At 38.8% G+C, this 20,278-nt stretch overlaps 1 protein-coding gene across 11 annotated transcripts in view; it reads left to right on the top strand.

The window, feature by feature from the left end:
* The window catches only part of INPP4B (inositol polyphosphate-4-phosphatase type II B), a 554,905-nt gene that overhangs the window by 167,982 nt on the left and 366,645 nt on the right, over positions 1-20,278 (top strand). For all 11 annotated transcript variants that reach the window (XM_039539756.1, XM_039539755.1, XM_039539753.1 and 8 more), the window contains one exon: positions 12,331-12,412. In XM_039539756.1, the coding sequence (XP_039395690.1) occupies positions 12,331-12,412 (82 nt within the window). The remainder of the gene's footprint in view (positions 1-12,330; positions 12,413-20,278) is intronic.

The raw sequence follows: 20,278 nt of genomic DNA, 5'->3' as shown, positions 1-20,278 counted from the left end.
TACATACAGAACAGCTGCTAGCTCTGTGTCGCGTACAATAGTAAGTTACTGGTGAGTGTATGAGATCATAATACTCATGCAGGTTATAACGTCATCTAAACCACCAGATTACGTTACAAGATTTTAATAACATGGAGCCTGCAATAATACCTTATATCTATCTACATTTAGGATATGGTCAGTGTGAGTATTATAATTCAGTCTTGTGATTGGGATAAGTATGTGATTGTGAAGCATTATAAAGGAAAATAACTGACTTTAAAAAAATTATGATAAATATGTAGCTAGGAGACTTTTTTGGCATCTGTCTGCTAATGTAAAGAAATGAAGGTGGTTACCACCTGGCTTATTCAAAAAGAAGATTTATGTTTATCGTGCATTGGTGGCACATTATATGGAATCACTAAGTCACTCATCTGAAAAACTACTGACAGTTGGAGCCACTTATGATGTTATATCCTCATAAAATTCTAGATGGTTTATTTTTGGTTTGCTGTATTGGATTGCTGTCAATGGCTGGCAGAAAGAGAAGAATCTTGGACCAAATCCTGACGCCTTAGTCCAAAACTCCAACTGACTTCTTTAAGGTGTATTTCTCATAAAAGGCTGCATTTCTGGGGATGCTGAAGTTACTCATTTTGGATTTTTTAAAAAAAATTGTTACATGTAATCCCTCTGTGACTACTATTCAAAATGTCGAACATGTAGTGAAGCAATAACAGACAACTTTTGCTGAATGAGTGGAAATGGGTGAGATGAATAGGTTAATCTTTAGTTAAATCACAGTGCTTTGCACTGAAGACTATTTACCTGAAAAAATTCACCATGCAGCCATTGGACTTTTACTTCCCCCCCACTCTCTTGCTCTCTTTTTCCAGACCACTGTTCTTCGTTTTGCTATCTACTTGAATGATCACTTATTTTTTTTCCATGGAACTACTTTCCTTCCTAAAAGTAACTTGTGGTGGAATTCAAAATCTAGGGGAAATTATGAACAGGTTTTCAAGCCTAAAGTGGGGAGAGAAGAGGTAGATCAGGTGCAAGGAGCCCCCTTGCTTCCCCGTGTGGAAAATGGCCATAAATGGCATGGGGCTTCCACTCTGAAAGGAGTGAGTGTCATAATCAAAGCTGTGGCCCTTCTCCCCTCCACACCAGGCAGCAATGGCCAGCTGTGGAGGAGAGTGCATTTTGCACTCTTAAGGAGTGTAGTGGCAGGTACTCTTCCCTTGTGCACCAAGCAGTTCTGGAAACAATGACTCAGTACTACCCTAACTCAGGCTGTGCCTACTAGAGGGTCATACATTTTGTTACTTCTAGAGCCCTAGTGCATGGCACATATTAGGGGCTCCTAGCATTCTCCATTCCCTCCACAAACTCCTTGTGTGCCACCTTCCCATCCTCCTCTATTTCAGGGACTCCCTGCAATCCTCTCACTCCCTAACACATACCAGGGGATCTGTACCCCTCCCCCCAGTCTCCCCCTTTCATTTTTGTCTGAATTTTGCCAAAATCAATATGATTCTGGCCGCTAATGCCTAGAACGTTCCCTTAAATGTCGTGATTGGTTGGATGTGGGGCTCAAACATTATCACATTAGACAGAGAAATTCCAGGGAGCTGAATGATAGATCCTACTTTGTTCAGCCATCTAGGCCCAATTAAGCTCCTTATGCTAAATATTCAGTTTACAGACTTGCTATAGTTGGTATTCTGAGGTGGAAAGTAACAGATCATGCCAGTTTAGCCCATTCACCTGTGGTAAGAGTGTGAGCTGTGTTGTGTTGGGCTTAATTTAGGTGAGTGGATTCACAATAAATGCCTCATGTTTTGTTTATTCAGAGCTGGAGTGAATAGTATTTAAAAAAAGAACACGTGTCTAATCAGAAGACATTTGCTGGCAGTAAATGTTACATTCTATGCGTCTAAAATGTCATGATGGTGTCCCATTATTGTTCATAGTGTGCAATTGAATGTAGGCATGTGAAAACACTCCTCCATGTTCTGCTTGCAGACAACTGTATCAATGAAACAGTTAAACTTTAATCTGTTCCAGATGTCTTGTTAAAACCATAATATGTTTTCCTAAAGGAAAACAAAATACCCCCCTCCCCATCCCATGGTAGACTAGATTAAACCCTGTTGAAAAACATGCACAGCCCTGCATCAGTGAGGCATATTGCACTCTGGGGAGAGTTCATCCTCAGGGATTGGCCAGTTGCGTTTCCACTACTCTTGTCCCTTGGGGTTTTCCCTCTCAAAAAAAAGGGCAAGTTTAGTCATCACTGGAAGATTCAGGCTGCGTTGGATTAGCTGCACTGTGAGAGTTTTGGCTGCATCTGTTAAACAAAGAGACAAGGTGGGTGTGTTTATTGGATCAACTTCTGTTGGCTTACCTGGAGCTCGAAAGCTTCTCTCTCTGATTCACAGAAGTTGGTCCAATAAAAGACATTACCTCACCCACCTGGGACCAACATGGCTACATCATCATCTGTTAAACAGATGCAGTTATGCAAACCTCAAGCATTCAAAAGTCTTGTGTCCCTTCCCTTCCGCTCCCCTCCCAAATAAAGAGAGTGGCTTAAAACCATGAGGTTTTAAAAAAACACAATATTTGTGGGGTCTTTTCCGATTCTGAGTCTTTTCTCTGCACACAGGAAAGCTGGGAACATGGGTTAAAAGGGGGGGGGGGAGAAAAAGAAAAAAAGAAAAGAAAAGCTGAGTCTCATGAAATAATGTGACTCCAGCATCCGGGACTTTAAGGATATCATACAACTTGCAACAAAATATCAAGAATTGGCAGTACTGCAGATGTAGTGAAAAGCATTCCTCGCAGCCTGCTCCCCAGGCCTCCAAAGATACTATGTGTTGGTTGAAAAGTAGGGCTGTTGATTAATCACAGTTAACTCATGCAATTAACTCAAAAAAATTAATCGTGATTAATTGCACTTTTAATTGCACTGTTAAACAATAGAATACCAAATGAAATGTATTAAATTTTTTTTGTTTTTCTACATTTTCAAATATATTGATTTCAATTACAATGCAGAAAACAAAGTATACAGTGCTCACTTTATATTATTTTTTATTACAAATACTTGCACTGTAAAAATGATAAAAGAATTGCAAAATACTATTTCACCTCATACAAATACTGTAGTGCAGTCTCTTCATCGTGAAAGTGCAGCTTACAAATGTAGGTTTTTTGTTACATAATTGCACTCAAAAAACACAAAACAATGTAGAACTTTAGAGCCTAAAAGTCCATTCAGTCTTACTTCTTGTTCAGCCAATTGCTAAGACAAACACATTTGTTTACATTTGTGGGACATAATGCTGCCTGCTTCTTATTTACAATGTCAGCTGAAAGTGAGAACAGGCTTTTTCATGACACTTTTGTAGCCAGCATTGCAAAGTATTTACATCCCAGATATGCTAAACATTCGTATGCCCCTTCATGCTTCAGCCACCATTCCAGAGGACATGATTCTATGCTGATGATGCTCATTTAAAAAAAAAGTGTTAATTAAATTTGTGACTGAACTCCTTGGGGGAGAATTGTATGCCTCCTATTCTGTTTTACCTACATTCCGCCATATATTTCATGTTATAGCAATCTCTGATGATGACCCAGCACATGTTTGTTTTAAGAACACTTTCACTGCAGATTTTATAAATGGTAAGAAGGTACCAATGTGAGATTTCTAACAATAGCTACAGCACTTGACCCAAGGTTTAAGAATCTGAAGTGCCTTCCAAAATCTGAGAGGCATGAGGTGTGGAGCATGCTTTCAGAAGTCTTAAAAGAGCAATGCTGTGATGTGGAAACTACAGAACCAAACCACCAAAAAGAGAAATCAACCTTCTATTGGTGGCATCTGACTCAGACGATAAAAATGAATATGCGTTGGTCCACATTGCTTTGGATCATTATCGAGCAGAACCCATCATTGGCATGGATGCATGTCCTCTGAAATGATGGTTGAAGCATGAAGGGACATATGAATCTTTAGCACTTCTGACACACAAATACCTTGTGATGCTGCTACAACAATGCCATGCAAATTCTTGTTCTCACTTTCAGGTGACATTGTAAACAAGAAGTGGGCAGCATTTATTTCCTGCAAATGTAAACAAACTTGTTTGTCTGAGCGATTGGCTGAACAAGACAAGAGGTAGGGCTGAGTGGACTTGTAGGCTCTAAAGTTTTACATTGTTCTGTTTTTTGAGTGCATAATTCTACATTTGTAAGTTCAACCTTCATGATAGAGATTGCACTACATTATTTGCATTAGGTGAAAAGAAATCGTATTTTTCAGTTTTTTACTATGCAAATATTTGTAATAAAAAAAATAAAGTGAGCACTATACACTTTGTATTCTGTGTTGTAATTGAAATCAATTTGAAAATGTAGAAAATATCAAAAATATTTAAATAAATGGTTTTGTATTATTCTTTAACAGTGCGATTAATCGTGATTAATTTTTTGAATTGCTTGACAGTCCTATTCAAAAGGCACAATGCCTCATAGCAACATTTTTCAGGTAATGAATGTCCTATGCTTACCCAGTGTGGCTCAATCTCAAAAGAGCTATAATTAAGGTCTTAACACTTTATTTAAAAATATAAGTTTAATATTTAATTCTTGGTTTTTAAATCAGTCTCTGAAGGAAACTCTGATATGGCAGGCACTATGCGAGGAATAAATAAAACCCATGTGTTGTTTTTTTAAATGACATCCAAGAAGTGGAGGAAGAGATTCAAGATAAGCCATGATTTTAATAGTATGTTATTCAAAGTATATTTTATGATAGGATACTAGAGACTTGCACCAAAATATAACTAATAAAAGTGAACTAATTTGCAATCAAACTGTATATAATTATCTTTAGGTAGGTACGATAATTTGAGATGGCGTTTCAAAGTGTGTGTAAAATATGGAATGAGTTTAGATTTCCCTTTAATTATGCTTATGTATAATAAAATGAGAAAATATGAGGTATGAATTAACGGACTTGATGTTTGTCGATTTTTTTTATTACTACTGCTTTTTGTCAATTAAAAGAAAATTACTAATGCAAAATATTCACATTTGTTAAAGGTAATAGTCTATAAAAGGGTACTTGTCTGTTTTGTAAGATTTCTTCAGTGACATTGCAATTCAACAATGTCTTTTAAAATGGATGTAGATGACCAGTATTATGTTGCCAGCATGATATTGGTAGCTGGTGGCACTGTGTGATGGATTAATCATAGTGGTTAGGGCATTGTCTGGATAAAATGACTGAGTATCCTTCAGTGAGCTGACAGTCTGTAAAGGAGATTGTAGCAAACTAGCAGTTCACTCCCTCTCTAGATTAATTAAACCACTTCATCAGATCCTCTGATAGGGTACTCTCCCTTACCATATAGTTTAGGTAAAAAAGGTGTAAAATACTCAGGATACCAACTCAAAGTGTGGATGGGTTAGCACAAGGATATAAGGTACTAAAGACCACCAGTTTGTTAAAGAGTGAAATGTGTCTTTGATACATTGAATGGTGTTCACAGAACACTACGTAGAGATTTTTAATTATACAATTTACATGCTTTCTTATAGTACAAACAAATGATTGCATGACGTTTTAAAAATAGAACAATCTGTTTTTCTCTTTATTATTTTAGGCATATTAGTTTTTGAATGGATGGATTCAGTCCAGTTTTTACAGGATTTTTTTTAAAGCAAATTTTGTGCTTGTGAAATGGGCTAGCCTGACAATCCCATGGACTGAACTTTTCTATTTATAGACACAGTATGATGAGCAGCCTCAATTCCATCACTTCAAGGTGTCCTATCCCTCTTTTTGGAAAGTTTCACTTCTGGGGGAATGGTTTGGAAAGGAGTGTGATCTCTGGGCAAGATTTGCAAGGTGCCTAAAGATGCAGATAGACACCTGTTAGGATTTTCAGGAGCAGCTAAGTGATTTAGATGCCTAATTCTCATTGACTTTCATGGTAGTTAGTGACCTAACCTGTTTACGCAATTTTGTGAATTCCATTAGGTGCCAGAATAGCATCATCATTCAGATATACAAATCATCTATTTCTGTCTCCAAAACGGCATTTTAAAACAATCTCCTGACTGTGCAAGCCTGACTTTTCAGCTGCCATCAGTATTTACTCTACTTAGAAAGGATTGCTTCCTTCCAACACGATGAAGTAGAATAAGACCAACTGGTTGTATGGGATCTGTGTTGATACCCACTGATCGGTTTCCAGAGTAGTTATATTGGAGTACAAATACCATCACTTTGGATGCTAACACCTTCTGTAGGCCTGATTCTGATCTTATTTACACTGGCATAAATCAGATGCAACTCTGGTGAAGTCTATGGAGCTACCCTGGTGTGAAATCAGCCTTCCCTTCTCTCTATAATCTTTCCCTGCCTCCCTTTCTCCTCCTCTGCATATACTTATATACAAACAGTAACTGCATATTCTCTGATCATCCATTATGCTTAATCTTGAAGCTTCTAAGGCCAGGCATACTCCTTTGGGGTTGCAATGTTGTTTCATGCTGGCTTCTAGGGTGTTAGAGTGATGCAAATTGCATTCATATCTCCAAGGAGACTGAGAACAGCACTTTTACAATGCTATAGCCCTCACTTTCCTAAAAAATGCTTGGATTATCCTGAGCCTTGGTTTCCTGGGTTTATAGTTCATCGCATATGCCAACTGAACCATCAGCCTGGACTGCTTTTTAAAACAAACCTCACTGATGGGAAGATTTTGTTGTATAATTATTTAATATCTCTTCAGTACTCATTGACATATACTTCTTTTCCCATACAAATCCAAATATCAAGACCATAAATCTTAGTAAGTAGGGCCCAGCAGTACAACTGACATTTTTAAACACATAAAGTTGAGTTAGAAACAAAAAAAGGTCATATTGATTATACTGGTATGATTATTATTATTATTATTATTATTATTATTACTGATTGCCAGTTAGGCTGATAAATTATACCTTTTCTATATAATAGGCCTGATTCTTGGTTATCTTCCACCATCTTTACACTCTTCCAAGGGAATTCTCAGCTGGGGAGATCTGCTGACCGTTTATTGCTTCTGGAGCAGCACAAATGGACCGCAGCAAAAAGGAGAATTTGGTCAATGTGTGTGTTTTACTACGGGCTAGATTGTTGCTGGTCCATATATATAGGGCAGAAAGATGATTCATGGAGCCTTGTGGAGGTAGGAGTTCCTCAAAATGAATGATATGGCAATGGGAGGAGAGGAGGAATATTTGTCCTCCATAATATGGTAACAATCTGTGTTTTTCCTCCCCCCACCCTGCATAGTATGTGATCACCCGAGATCCACTGGAAGCTAAGGTCCTGTGTTTCTGAATTGACTTGTCTCAGAGGGGGCATGAGTATACGGTATCTCTCACTGGCTGCTGCCTCCGAAGATGGGTTATTTATCTCCCATCATCCCCATAAGCTGATACTGAAAAGATATACAGCTTTATGTTTCCACAGCACAGAGTTGCTCTGGAAATTATACAGCCTCCAGCTGCTGTATTACCTTTTCATTGGATGTTGGGGTAGGAGTAGGGAGGAATGATGTGCACAGTGCACCATTCCTCAGTTGAGGATCTTCCAAATTCATGGATCCCCAGAAGGTAGGGGACACGAGATACTTCTGCTTCCACATGGAAGGGTCCCACTTTGTGCAGATCTAGGGTTCGGGGAATAAGATCAAGTCCTGTGACTTGTCAGAGCTACAAGTTTGCCATGTTTCTCATGGGGATTTTGTAGAGGGGAAGATATGTAAAAAAAATCACAGTTAACTGAATGCTAGCCAAATGTTTCTGGACCCAAGTTGGATAAAAAGTAACCAGTCTTAGATGGAATAACTTACATGCTTGAACCTCCACAGATTTTTCAGCTGGTAGGACGTTGTTGGGCAATATGTGTTTTTAAATGCATTTGAGCTTACTCATATTGAAATGTAAAATCGAACACATCATATGTATTTTTAGGTACCTGGAGGAATTGGGGCTTGTAAGCCTACCATATAAATAGATTAACGATGCATAACTCTTACACTGTCGTCCATGACAAATGTAATCTGGATCCTATATTATTCATGTGATGTAATTTTTAAAGAACATATTTGTTGAGAGAACATGTTAGAACAGAAATTGCCTGTACAATGCTGTTATGTTTATTTTGTATTTGTAACCGTCACAATTAAGAACATTGGGTCAGAAAGTTTGTTCCTTTCTTAGTCTAATCATGATTACAGTGTATATAATGTCTGTTATTAATAGCCTGAAAAGCCCATTTTGGATTAGAGACCCATAATGAGGGACACACTAGGCACATATGGGACTGATTCCTCACTGCCTTAATGCTGGATTAATCAGGCACCTATGTGGGCAGTTCATGGGTTAAGCAGTAACCATGTTAAGCTTGTGGAGCCTAACATGTAAGTGAGGAGAAAGAAACCTCCTGCAAAACAGTCACAAAAAATGGGCAGTATCAACAAACACTTAGTTATGTTTCTCACAAATACGAGTCCTGATCTGTTGTTTTTCTTCCATTGTTTAATCATATGTCATCACCATAGCATAGTGTAAATAGTAGATTCTCTGTAACTTGAAGTCTTTAAATCATGATTTGAGGACTTCAGTAACTCAAGCCAGAGGTTATGGGTCTATTATAAGAGTGGGTGGGTGAGGTGCGCAGGAGGTCATGGTGATCCCTTCTGCCTTAAAATCTATGAATCTAAACCTGCTTTCCGGGGCCTTTTATTTATTTACTATAAATGTGTCCAGTGCTCCACACAATGGTGACCCAATGTGATTGAGGCCTGGAAGTGCTACTGCAATAGAAATGTTCAGTAATAACAACTGATTTAGAAATGGAATTGAAACAAAGATTTCAGTGTTAAATTACACTTCTGAAAGCAGAAAGCATAACCAAAGCTGGCTGGTTTATGTGATTTATAAACTTGAAACTCTGTGCTGTAGAACTGTTTTTTCTTACCTGCTGCAAAATCCTTTTCAGTGGACAGAAAGCCCTTTCTCCCTTTAACATTAGCGTTGGTTTCAGTTGCCATCTTGTGCTTAAATCTCACCTCAAGCTGCCTTTCTACCTTCACCACTAATCAAATCATTAGTGCTAAAAGGATTAGTACAGCCTGTAAACAAAGGTCTTGATTTTTCCAGTACCATGCAATTTGTGTAGCCATTTACATGTGTGTACTGTGGGTATAAAGCAACCAAATCAGAATTCTTCATTTATTCACACCAGTGATAGCATTTTACACCCACTTTGCACAAGTGTAAATGTTTGCACAAGGTGCAACATATTTGGAACCCAAAGCCAAGGATCTAGGCCCTCATCCTTTATAGTTTTGGTCATGACTACTGATGGGTATGAAATTTATCAAGGGCAGCTCTCTGCACAACCAACTACAAGTGCTGCCTCTATTTTTGATTTCTTCTTCCTTATTTAGTTTTCCTTTAACTTTCTGTCCAGCGACTTATTACTGTTTTATATATATATATATTTTACTTTAAAAGTTTGAACTTGTACAATTTTACTTTTTCAAGAGCTTCTCTACTTTTCTGAGAATGTTTACTTTACTTTTCTGTGCAGTTGTGTATATATCTTTTTGAATTTTCCTTTTTTTCTTTTTCTCTCTAGCTTTTGCCCCTACCATGGTTAGAACTGCAAAATGCTAAACTTGTCTCTTCATATTTCAAGAAGGAACAGAGTCTCAGAGCATTTTGCAGTGTGTATACGAATCTTCAAAAGCCAAATTACGTGCTTCTTGACACTGAAATAGGGTCACATTTTTTGACAGGTAGTGATTTCCCTTATTCACAAATATGTCTTCCTCTAAATTCTCTCATGCTTCCACTATTTTGTGAAACGAAACTCCTCTTGCAGTTTTATCTCTTCCCAAGTGATGGCATCTCTTGAGAATGCATCTGCCTCCACATTCCTGGAATGAGCATGCCTGGAAAAGTTGACTATTGTTCACAGTCCACATCAGAATCCAAATTGTTGGATCAGACATCCATATTACAGCTTTCTAAGGATACATCAACACTGCAAAAAAACAAAAACAAAAAAACCCCCTAAACAAACTCATGGTAGAGTCTTAGAACAGGGGTCCACTGACTCAGGCTTGCTGGGCTCACGTGACAGGATTTAAAACAGCAGGAGAGATGTTCTGCTCGGGCTCTAAAAGGTAGCGAAAGGGGCGGGGCTCAAAGCCCAGACTCCAGCCCAAGCAGGAATGTCTATTGGTATTTTTAGCGCCATAATGCGAGCCAGACCCAGGCTCTGAGACTTGCTGCCGTTGTGTGGTGTGTTTTGAGGGATTTTTTTTTTGTGGCAGTGTAGCCATACCTTTAGAGTGTCTCTAATTAAATCTCTTTGTTTATTCTATTGCTTTCCTCGTAGGTGTGCATTTTTCCAGGCTGGCTCTCATTGTTTCCCATTGCTTTCAGTAAGAGTTGGGTTGAGTCACAGATCCTTTTACATTTTTCTTTGATTTACAGGAGGCTTCCAAGAACTCTGAATTTGATTAATATTTGGTTTATCTCTGGCTTCCAGCTCATTAATTAAAAAAAAAAGTTAAAACATAGCTAACACAATTTCTGAAGCGCCTACTGTACCACTCCCCTCACTCAATGTATTGCTATTAATCTTATTTTTTGCAGTCCATTAGCTGGTTTTCAATCCAGGTGACAAGTTCACTTTATTCTAATATTCTATCACCTACAGTAAATCTAGTGGGTTTCATTCTTTTTCTAGTGTTGTCATGGACGGTGTCAAATTGGCTACCACATTTGGTATATTATAAGTCCAAGATTTCAAAATAGTTGTCTTCCACTAAAAGTACCTCTTAAGACTTAATGACAGTTTCTATCTTGTTCCTCTTCAGATTAAGAATTTACCGGACTTTGGCAGGAGCTGTTTAAAGCCTTACATTCAAAAGCATATAGTGTAAACTCGGCCTTATTCTGCTAAACTTTCTCCCACAAAGAATCCTCACTCAGACATGTACTTCTATGAAAGTCAGTGGCACTATTATGTGAGAAAGGGGTCATCTTGTGTAGGAATGCAGGATCAGGCCAAACATTTAAGGCTAAATATGAAGCTGTCTGCAAAAGAAGTGACAGTTTGAGTATCAGCCTGACAGGCCAAATCTCGTAATATAAATGCAGAAAATGAAGCAGCAAAGAGAGCTCACATGTTTCGAAGCAGCTGTTATGGATATATAAGCATTTTACAAGGTTATCTCTTAAAATAGTGAATATGTGGAATTAAAAGTTGTAGTTTTGGGGAAAACTAGCAGAAAATGAGGCATGTTCCAGTCCGTGGGATCTCCTTGGATAAAGAGGTAACTGGAATGTATGGAAAATTTAACTTGCGCACTTCTGAAGCTCAGTGAAATAGAGGAGTGGCTCTGTGAAACACCAGGATCCTCATAACAAGGAAATGTGTAAGAGATCAGTACTCTGATGATATATGATCAGATGTTGTGGATAAAGAATGGATAAGAACTTCAAGAAAAGAGGAGATAAAACGTGAGGGAGATAGTAGCCTTACTTTTCTGAATGGGAATCTCATTATTAAGCTGAAAGAGGAGGCCTGTATCCTTACAAGGAGGCAGCTGGTAAAAAAGAGCATGACCCCAGTAACTTCAGTTTTGTGCCCTGCAATGGTCCAAATCACTTACTATTACGTGAGTTACATGTTCTAGAATATAGTGTCAGTATCTAAGGTTTCCAGTGATCTCGAAGAAATCCTTTATAAAAGGAGATTAAATGGAGATTTCTATTGCAAGATCATGTATTTTGTGTTGCTGCTAAATTCTGCTCATTTGAACAGTTCACTTATTTTAATAGAATTCCAAGTTTCAATCTATTCAGCTGATTAACAAGTTGTGATTAAATAGCATTAGTTAGGGGTAGAAGTTGGAAGGAAATGGATCAGCTGTTAGTTAACAAATTAGTTGACACATAAATACCGGCTATATTCACATGGAAGAGAAATCTGATGACTATATTTTCCTTTTTTCCCCCCTTTTCTAGTATGATCTTTTAAAAATGTTTTTTGCTCATTCTAGTTCATTGAACTGAAGCAAGATGGCAAAGAACAGTAACTAAAGGATGGTCGTATACATTTGCCTAGCAACTGTTAGGCTTTGCTTCTTTCATAGCTGTAGGCTGCATCAATGTGCCAGATTTGTTGGCTGTGAACATATTAACAGAAGGACTTCCCAAATGTTGCAAATCCTAACATTTTGTCATCTTTGTCCCTTACAGAGTTCTGAAGTCTGTGACATTATTCTGGAGTGGCACTGTGTTGTGGAATTCAGGAATAAAACAGATGTTTCAGTAGTTCTCAGTAAGTAAAACACAACACAACATATTTAACATTCATTTTTGTGACTATATCAATATTTAGAAAATCCTTGAAACATTGCTAAACATGTAGACTGAATGTATCCTGTTGTCTGATAAAGAAATATACAGCTAAACCTTCCCTGCCTTTATTCTGATCACTGAAAAGAGTATCTCAAAAGGCTGCAGTTGCTTTTTCTAAAATTAGATGAAAAGTCATATGTAGTATAGCTCCTCTGACAGTAAATATGGGTTTGATGTTATGGTTCATTAAATATAATGTACAATATGGGTCTAGAGTTGGTGCATGGCCATTCCAATTTCCCCTCTCCCCCAGTCATCTGTGCTTAATCACAGCCATTTTTCATGTAATATGTTTTTTGCTTTACACTTTTGTTTTCTGCGCTATACTACTAATTAATTTAGTGAATGGATGTTAAGGACAATAACTAAATATACATGAGTTATTTCATGCAAATCTAAATAAGAATTTGAATGTAAAGGTTTTCATTTGGATCTGATATGGATAGCATTTTTTATTGTAAATGCTAAAATATAAACCTTCCCTCTGTAGAAATGCCTTACAGGGTTGCTGTCAGTCAGCTATGATTGTGTTTTAAATTTATTTATGGAGCTTGCCTGATATCACAACCAAGTTTCAAAGCCCCTTATATCAATTTGCCATGTTAATTTAGCTCTAATGGACCCTGAGTTCAGCAAGAAAGTTGACTGTACCTAACTGGATCGATGCATTATGATGATTTCTTATTTTTTGTGAGTACAAAACAGTTTTATCCACGGCACTAACCATTTTAAGATGTGTACTGAAACTCAGGTGGTAGAATGGAATTCATTCACACACCTTTTTTCTGGGTATCTTGATTCAAAATGTTAAATCTATCTTGTGTCACAAGTGTAATGAGTATTGTGATCTTTGGTGGACATCTGTCTATAACATGCATCCCACTGACTGATAGTCACTTCTCAGGAAAAGCACACAACTGATTTTGCAGGAGTGTAGAAAGTTTGGATGGCGGTATATTAGAAAATCTATGGGAGGAAACTTGAATAGCATTTGACTGCTCAGTTCCTGGCAGTAGCTACAATTAATATTAGCAGTCTTGTTACTATTGTTCCCTGGTTTTTACAAGTACCAAATTCCCTTCCACCCACTCCAAGAAAAACACTAAACAGATTATTCAGACTCTTTGCTATGGCTCTTTCAGATGACTCTCAATGTTCAGTTGCAGTTAAGAAGTCAGTAATTTGAAACGGATTCATTAAGGTTTCTGTCCTTGTATGGTTATTTTTCGGAAGATCTGTTTAATTCTGCCTCTTCAGGATTGGAATTAAACTGTGTATCATGCACCCTGTGTGAAGGAATTAGTCAAAAAGGACTCTTAAGGCAGGTCTACACTAAGGGCGGGGGTCGAACTAGGGTACGCAAGTTCAGCTACGTGAATAGCGTAGCTGAATTCGAAGTACCCTAGTTCGAACTACTCACCCGTCCAGACGCCGCGGAATCGAAGTCCGCGGCTCCAAGGTCGACTCTGCCACCGCCTTTTGCAGTGGTGGAGTACCGGAGTCGACCGCGGCGCTTCCGGAGTTCGAACTATCGCGTCCAGATTAGACACGATAGTTCGAACTCCGAGAAGTCGAACTCACCGCGTCGACCCGGCTGGTAAGTGTAGACTAGCCCTTAGGCTACTTATTTCACTTAATTTAACAGTAGGACCTAGAGGATTAACATAACTCTCTGAATTAATTGACTTTTTTCCAATTGTACATTTATTGGCTATAACTAGTCATGGTAGTTCTGTGTTAGTAGCTCTTCATACTTCTAGCACAAAACTCATTGATACCAGGAATTTGATAATGATGCTGGGCCCCCTTCTCTCCTGGTCATAATTTCCTATTCCCCTCATCAGAGAAACTTGATTTTCCCCATATCCTTATGTCCTGCGTCATGGAGGTGTGCCCAATCCTTCCCCGTACATTGGCATTGGGTGTGTCCAGCTCCTGCCAACTCCTGAATCTTTGCGGAAAGGAGAAAGAAACCTCCACTGTCCCTGAATAATTACTTAAAATAAAAAAAGTTAAGAACACTAGTTTCCATGGAAATTGAACCTGCCAACACAGTGCTCTGTACTTTCTTATCCCTCCCCTCGCACTCTTGCCTCTAGCTCCCTAGAGAATGCTAATAATCTTGTCCCAGCAGAGGTGCTGTAACAGTACCAGTAGTTCCCCGCTAGCAGCAAGGAGTGCTATTCACACAGAGCTACAGGGACTTCATTCACCTGAGATATACATACCTTGTTAAGATCAGTTCTAAAAGACGAGAAGGGAATTTTCCTCTTCAGGCTGTTGCCTTCACAGAGTTGCTTTTTGCAAGCTGCTAGCCTGACCTTGTGGCCACAAAGTTCTTTGAACTGGTATGGTGGTGGCATGAGTCCAACTCTTCTATCAGTGAGGGGATTTGTCCGTGAATGTTTGGGGATGCAACCGTCAAAATGTGAAACACATTTCATTTTGTGAACCCCATTTGTGATTGTAACCTTCATTGTGGATTAGAACATCCATTTTGTAGCGAAGACTTGACACCTAGTGGACAGACTATATCTAAGAAACTGTGTCAGAGCACTCTAGGGCCACCGACATTGAATGTCTCTTCCCTACTAAAACAATGGGCCATTAAATGACATTCTACGCAGAAACTGGCATGGGGGCTGGAGCTAAGTCCTTATCCCCGGCTTGCAGCATATGGGGAGAAAGGGTACAGCGAGTCAGTTTTAAAAGGAGTGGTTCACTAAGCAATCGGAGGCTAACCAATATCAGAAGCAAGAAGATCAGGCCAAGCAGTCAGGATGAGCTTATGGGTCAAATCATTAGGAGCAAGCCCAGAACTCTCAGGAATAATAAGTACCCAACAGGAGGGCTTGTGTTCAGGAGCTTGTTGCTTTCCATAGGCCAATAACTCTCTTATGTTTTTTGTTTTGTTTCAAAAGTAAAGTGTTTTCAGCTAAGAAATTCCTTTGTTAAGCATCTGTATCGTTGATTTTCTGCCAGTGGTCCTCGCATGGTGTGACTGGGAAAACGAGTGCTCCCATAGCTAGGTGGACTCGTGTGTGGCGAATGTGTTGAAGCAAATGAGGACATAGGAGGGCTGAGTCACTGGTTCCAAGATCTAAGTGGCTGGACTACGAGGTCACATTGCCTGAGGAGGGTATTCGGCCTGCGATCTGCACCTAGGAGTGCATTTGAGGGACCAAGAGAGTAACTAGTCACTTCCCCAACCCACAGGCTTAGAAGCAGTTGGGAATCAGCAGTTAGATCCAACCACAATAGATTGTTGTCCATCCACAGAGTGGTACTGGACCAGATTGTGACATCTCACTGCTAACTTACCCACGGTTCCTCCCTGTCTGCCAGTCTTAATGTCTCCCTTTTGCATGGAATAATTTGGTCTTTTCCGCAGGTAGCTGCCAAAAGCTATTTATAATAGTAGGATAGTACAAGGATAGATATTTTAAAAACATTTTTGTTGTTGTTTTTTCTTTCTGATTTTGTGGCACATTTTATGGCCTGGCTCATTATGGCAGACCCAGATAAAGAGACATGATTTAATATAGTGCTCATCTTTAAAAAAGGGAAGAAGGAGAACCCGGGGAACTACAGACTGGCCAGCTTCACCTCAGTCCCTGGAAAAATCAAGGAGCAGGTCCTCAAGGAAACCATTTTGAAGTACTTTGAGAAGAAGAAGGTGATCAGGAACAGTCAACATGGATTCACCAAGGCAAGTCATGCCTGACCAACCTGATTGCCTTCTATGATGAGATAACTGACTCTGTGGATATGGCGAAAGCAGTGGACATGATATATCTGCAGAAGAGAAGAGTGAAGGGAAGATTTGAAACTATCTGATTTTAGCAAAGCTTTTGTTACGGTCTCCTACAGTATTCTTGCCAGCAAGTTGAAGTATGGATTAGATGAATGGACATAAGGTGGATAGAAAGCTGGCTAGATTGTCGGGCTCAATGGGTAGTGATCTACGGCTTGATGTCTAGTTGGAAGCCGGTATCAAGCAGAGTACCCCAGGGATTGGTCTTAGGGCCGGTTTTGTTCAACATCTTTATTAATGATTTGGATGACGGGATGAATTGCACCCTGAGCAAGTTTGCAGATGACACTGTGCTGGGGGGAGAGGTAAATATGCTGGAGGGTAGGGATAGGGTCCAGAGTGACCTAGATAAATTGGAGGATTAGACCAAAGAAATCTGAGGTTCAACAAGGACAAGTGCAGAGTCCTGCACTTAAGAAGGAAGAATCCCATGTACCACTACAGGCTGGGGACTGACGGGCTAAGCGACAGTTCTGCAGAAAAGGACCTGGGGATTACAGTGGATGAGAAGCTGGATATGAGTCAGCAGTGTGCCCTTGTTCCAAGAAGGCTAATGGCATATTGGGCTGCATTAGTAGGAGCATTGCCAGCAGATCGAGGGAAGTGATTATCTCCCTCTGTTTGGCACTGGTGAGGCCACATCTGGAGTATTGCAGTGTGTCCAGTTTTGGGCCCCCCACTACAGAAAGGATGTGGACAAATTGGAGAGAGTCCAGCGGAGGGCAACAAAAAATTATCAGGGGCCTGGAGCACATGATTACAAGGAGAGGCTGAGGGAACTGGGCTTGTTTAATCTGCAGAAGAGAAGAGTGAAGGGAAGATTTGAAACTATCTGAAAGGGGGTTCCAAAGAGGATGGAGCTAGGCTGTTCTCAGTGGTGGTAGATGACAGAACAAGGAGCAATGTTCTCAAGTTTCAGTGGAGGAGGTCTAGGATGGATAGTAGGAAACACTATTTCACTAGGAGGGTGGTGAAGCACTGGAATGGGTTACCTAGGGAATCTCCATCGTTTTTAAGAGGTTTTTAAGGCCTGGCTTGAGAAAACCCTGGTTAGGATGATTTAGTTGGTGTTGGTCCTGCTTTGAGCAGAGGGTTGGACTAGATGACCTCCTGAGGTGTCTTCCAACCCTAATCTTCTACGATTCTAAGTGCTCCACTCTCCCTGTGAAAATGCTGATTACCAATGGCCATAACAAATGTTATGAATACTTACAAGAAAGATACTCAGTGAAAATATTTACCACTTGTAAGGACAATCGGCTAGGAAGAGGTTGCAGCTGCTTGTTAGATAGAACCTGCTCTCCACTCCCTGAAGGAAAATTTCCATAGAGAGTTTTTAAGGCCAGAAGGTACCATTGTGATCATTTAGTCTAGCCTCCTATTTAACACAGGGTGAAACTTCTCACTCAGTAAGCTCTGCATCAGTTCCTTTGCTTCTAGTTGAACCAGAGCTTTTTACAGAGAGAGCCATCCTTGATTTAGATACTTCAGGTGATGGAGATTTGCACTACATCCCTAAGTAAGTTCTTCCAGCGGTTAATTACACTCTGTTAAACATTTGCACCATATTTGTGGTCTGAATTTATCTAGCTTCATCTGCCAATAATGAGATCGAAGGATTCCTTCTTTTTCTGCTAGGTTAGAACTACCTTCCATCAGAAATCTGTTCCCCAAATAGATACTCGTAGCCTGTGACCACCTTCGATAAACTAAACAGATTGAGTTTGTGAAGTTTCATGCTATGGGGCATGTTTTCCAGACCTCGAATCTTGCTTGTAGCTCTACCAACTTCTTCCCAATTTTTCAACATCTTTTTTGAAGTATGGAATTAAATTTAGCAAAGGAATACTAAACATTTTCCTGTTTTTCAATAGGAAGAAGGAAATAAGAATGGAGGTTTTATTGGTAGACATGCAGCAAAAATAGCTCTGCTAGACACAATTAGCAAGAATAATTTCCAATAGGACATATTTGCATGCTTATCTGAAAGGAGTATACATAAAAACAAATGTGACTGGAGGTAGAAAATACCTTGAAATATACTGAAGCATACTTGGATATGAAAAAGTGAATTTCTTCTATTACAAATAAATTATTATAAATAAGAAGTTTTTCTTGTAGGTATAATTCAGAGTTCAACAACAATGAGCAATTCATCTGACATTTGGCTAGGTATCCAGTAAAACATTGGGACAAGATGACTACACACTGAAGAGAGGACACTCTGCAAACTACCGTCACATGCAAACTCTAATAAGGCCACATACAGTGGGAAATGGAATATATGTCACTCTTATTATTAAATATTGTGTCTGATATCCCTGCCCATAGACTTTTTACAGAAAGGGAAACTGAGGCCCAAAGCAGTGAAGTGACTGCTCAAAGTCATCAAGCAGACCAAAGGCAGAGCTGGAAATTGAACCTAGATCTCCTGAGATCACACTCTAGTCTCTGTTCTCTAAACCACACTGCCTCCTGAGTAGGCTGATGTTTCTGGTGGGAGTGGGTATTATTCCCAGCTAGAAGAGCAAGCTACTCTTTTACAAAGGCTATATTTAGTAAATTCTGTGAATCTTGCGATATTTATATTCAGCATTTTGGTTATTGGTATATCATGGTGTTGTATAAATAATTGTATGGTCTCCCTTGCTACCAGAATAGGTGTGGTATTAATTTAATGAAGTATGTGAAAAGTGAAAAGGATATGGTGCAGTGTGAGAGAGAACCTGATGGTGTTAAAAGAAGCAAATTGTTATGCTTCAGCAATGTGAGAAAACTAAGTTATGTACCATGTTATATTCATTTCAGATATCTTCAGGCGCTCTTCATGAGGGATCTAAATGGAGATTATAATGGCAACTTATATATGTTTATTCTCAGCATTGCCTTCCCCGCCAAAAAAAAGAAGATACATTTTTTAATTAAATTCTTTATCTTTGATTGAAAATTTTAACTTTCAAAGGAAGATTAACACACCATCATCAGTAACCATGGGATGATTTCATCACTGCTAATTTGAACCTGAAATGCATCAGCATATAGAATTCAGCCAGCTTTGTGAATTAAGAGCCTCTGATGTCTGTATTAGAAATATCCTGCAGATATAATTTACGTATCAAAGCTTCCATTCTACTTTTGTTACAGCATATGGTGGTTAGCTGAGATGGTGCTTTATATTTTAGAGTGACAGTGGCTCATTGATATTCCCAACCATTTTCCACTGCTGAGGTAGAAATTCAGAATTACTCTTTGCCAGTGAGTGTGAAAAGAGAGAAAAACCTTTAGACATTTTGAACTCTTTTTTTAAAAAGATATTTGGCATAAAAAAACATATCGTTTTAAAATATGCTCTAGAAAAGAGTAGCTGTCACTTGACAGTATAGGTACTGAGCACATGTTCTGTACATAGCTGTCCAATAAAGACTCCAAGGATTTTTTTATATTGATCCATAAGGATTTATATTTATAACTCTCATTAATGGAAATAAAGCATGATTTACTTGGCACAGTTTGCCATTCTTCTTGTCACTTCTGCATGGTTAGTATAATAAAGCTTTGTTTAAAAATTAGATTGACAATTAATACGAAGTGAGGAATTAAAAAAAAAACAACACCCTTTTCTTAGAAGATTAAAATTAGCATTGTTGAACTTCAGCCTTTTCATTGACAGTATATTTCCAGGGATATCCTGGAGCTTTCAATTCTTTATTTTGATTATCTATTTCACGTCATGAATATAATTTACTGATAAAGTGAAACATCATCCAGATAACACACACAATGTAGGAATTTGCAGAAATATCTACCTAAAGGGACATTGTCAAGATTAATCCCAGATACATATTTAAAAATGAAAATGCAATTCTGGGCTTTAAACTACTTTGCAGTATCACTTTTTAATTTTTAGGAACCAAGAAGAAAGTGCTAGCTACTGTTGTTAAACTGGAGTGGAGGGGATAGGGGCTAATAATT

The sequence above is a fragment of the Mauremys reevesii genome, linkage group 5, assembly GCF_016161935.1.
Source record: "Mauremys reevesii isolate NIE-2019 linkage group 5, ASM1616193v1, whole genome shotgun sequence".
In the NCBI taxonomy this organism is placed as follows: domain Eukaryota; kingdom Metazoa; phylum Chordata; order Testudines; family Geoemydidae; genus Mauremys; species Mauremys reevesii.
This window is presented reverse-complemented; position numbering and strand designations above follow the sequence as displayed.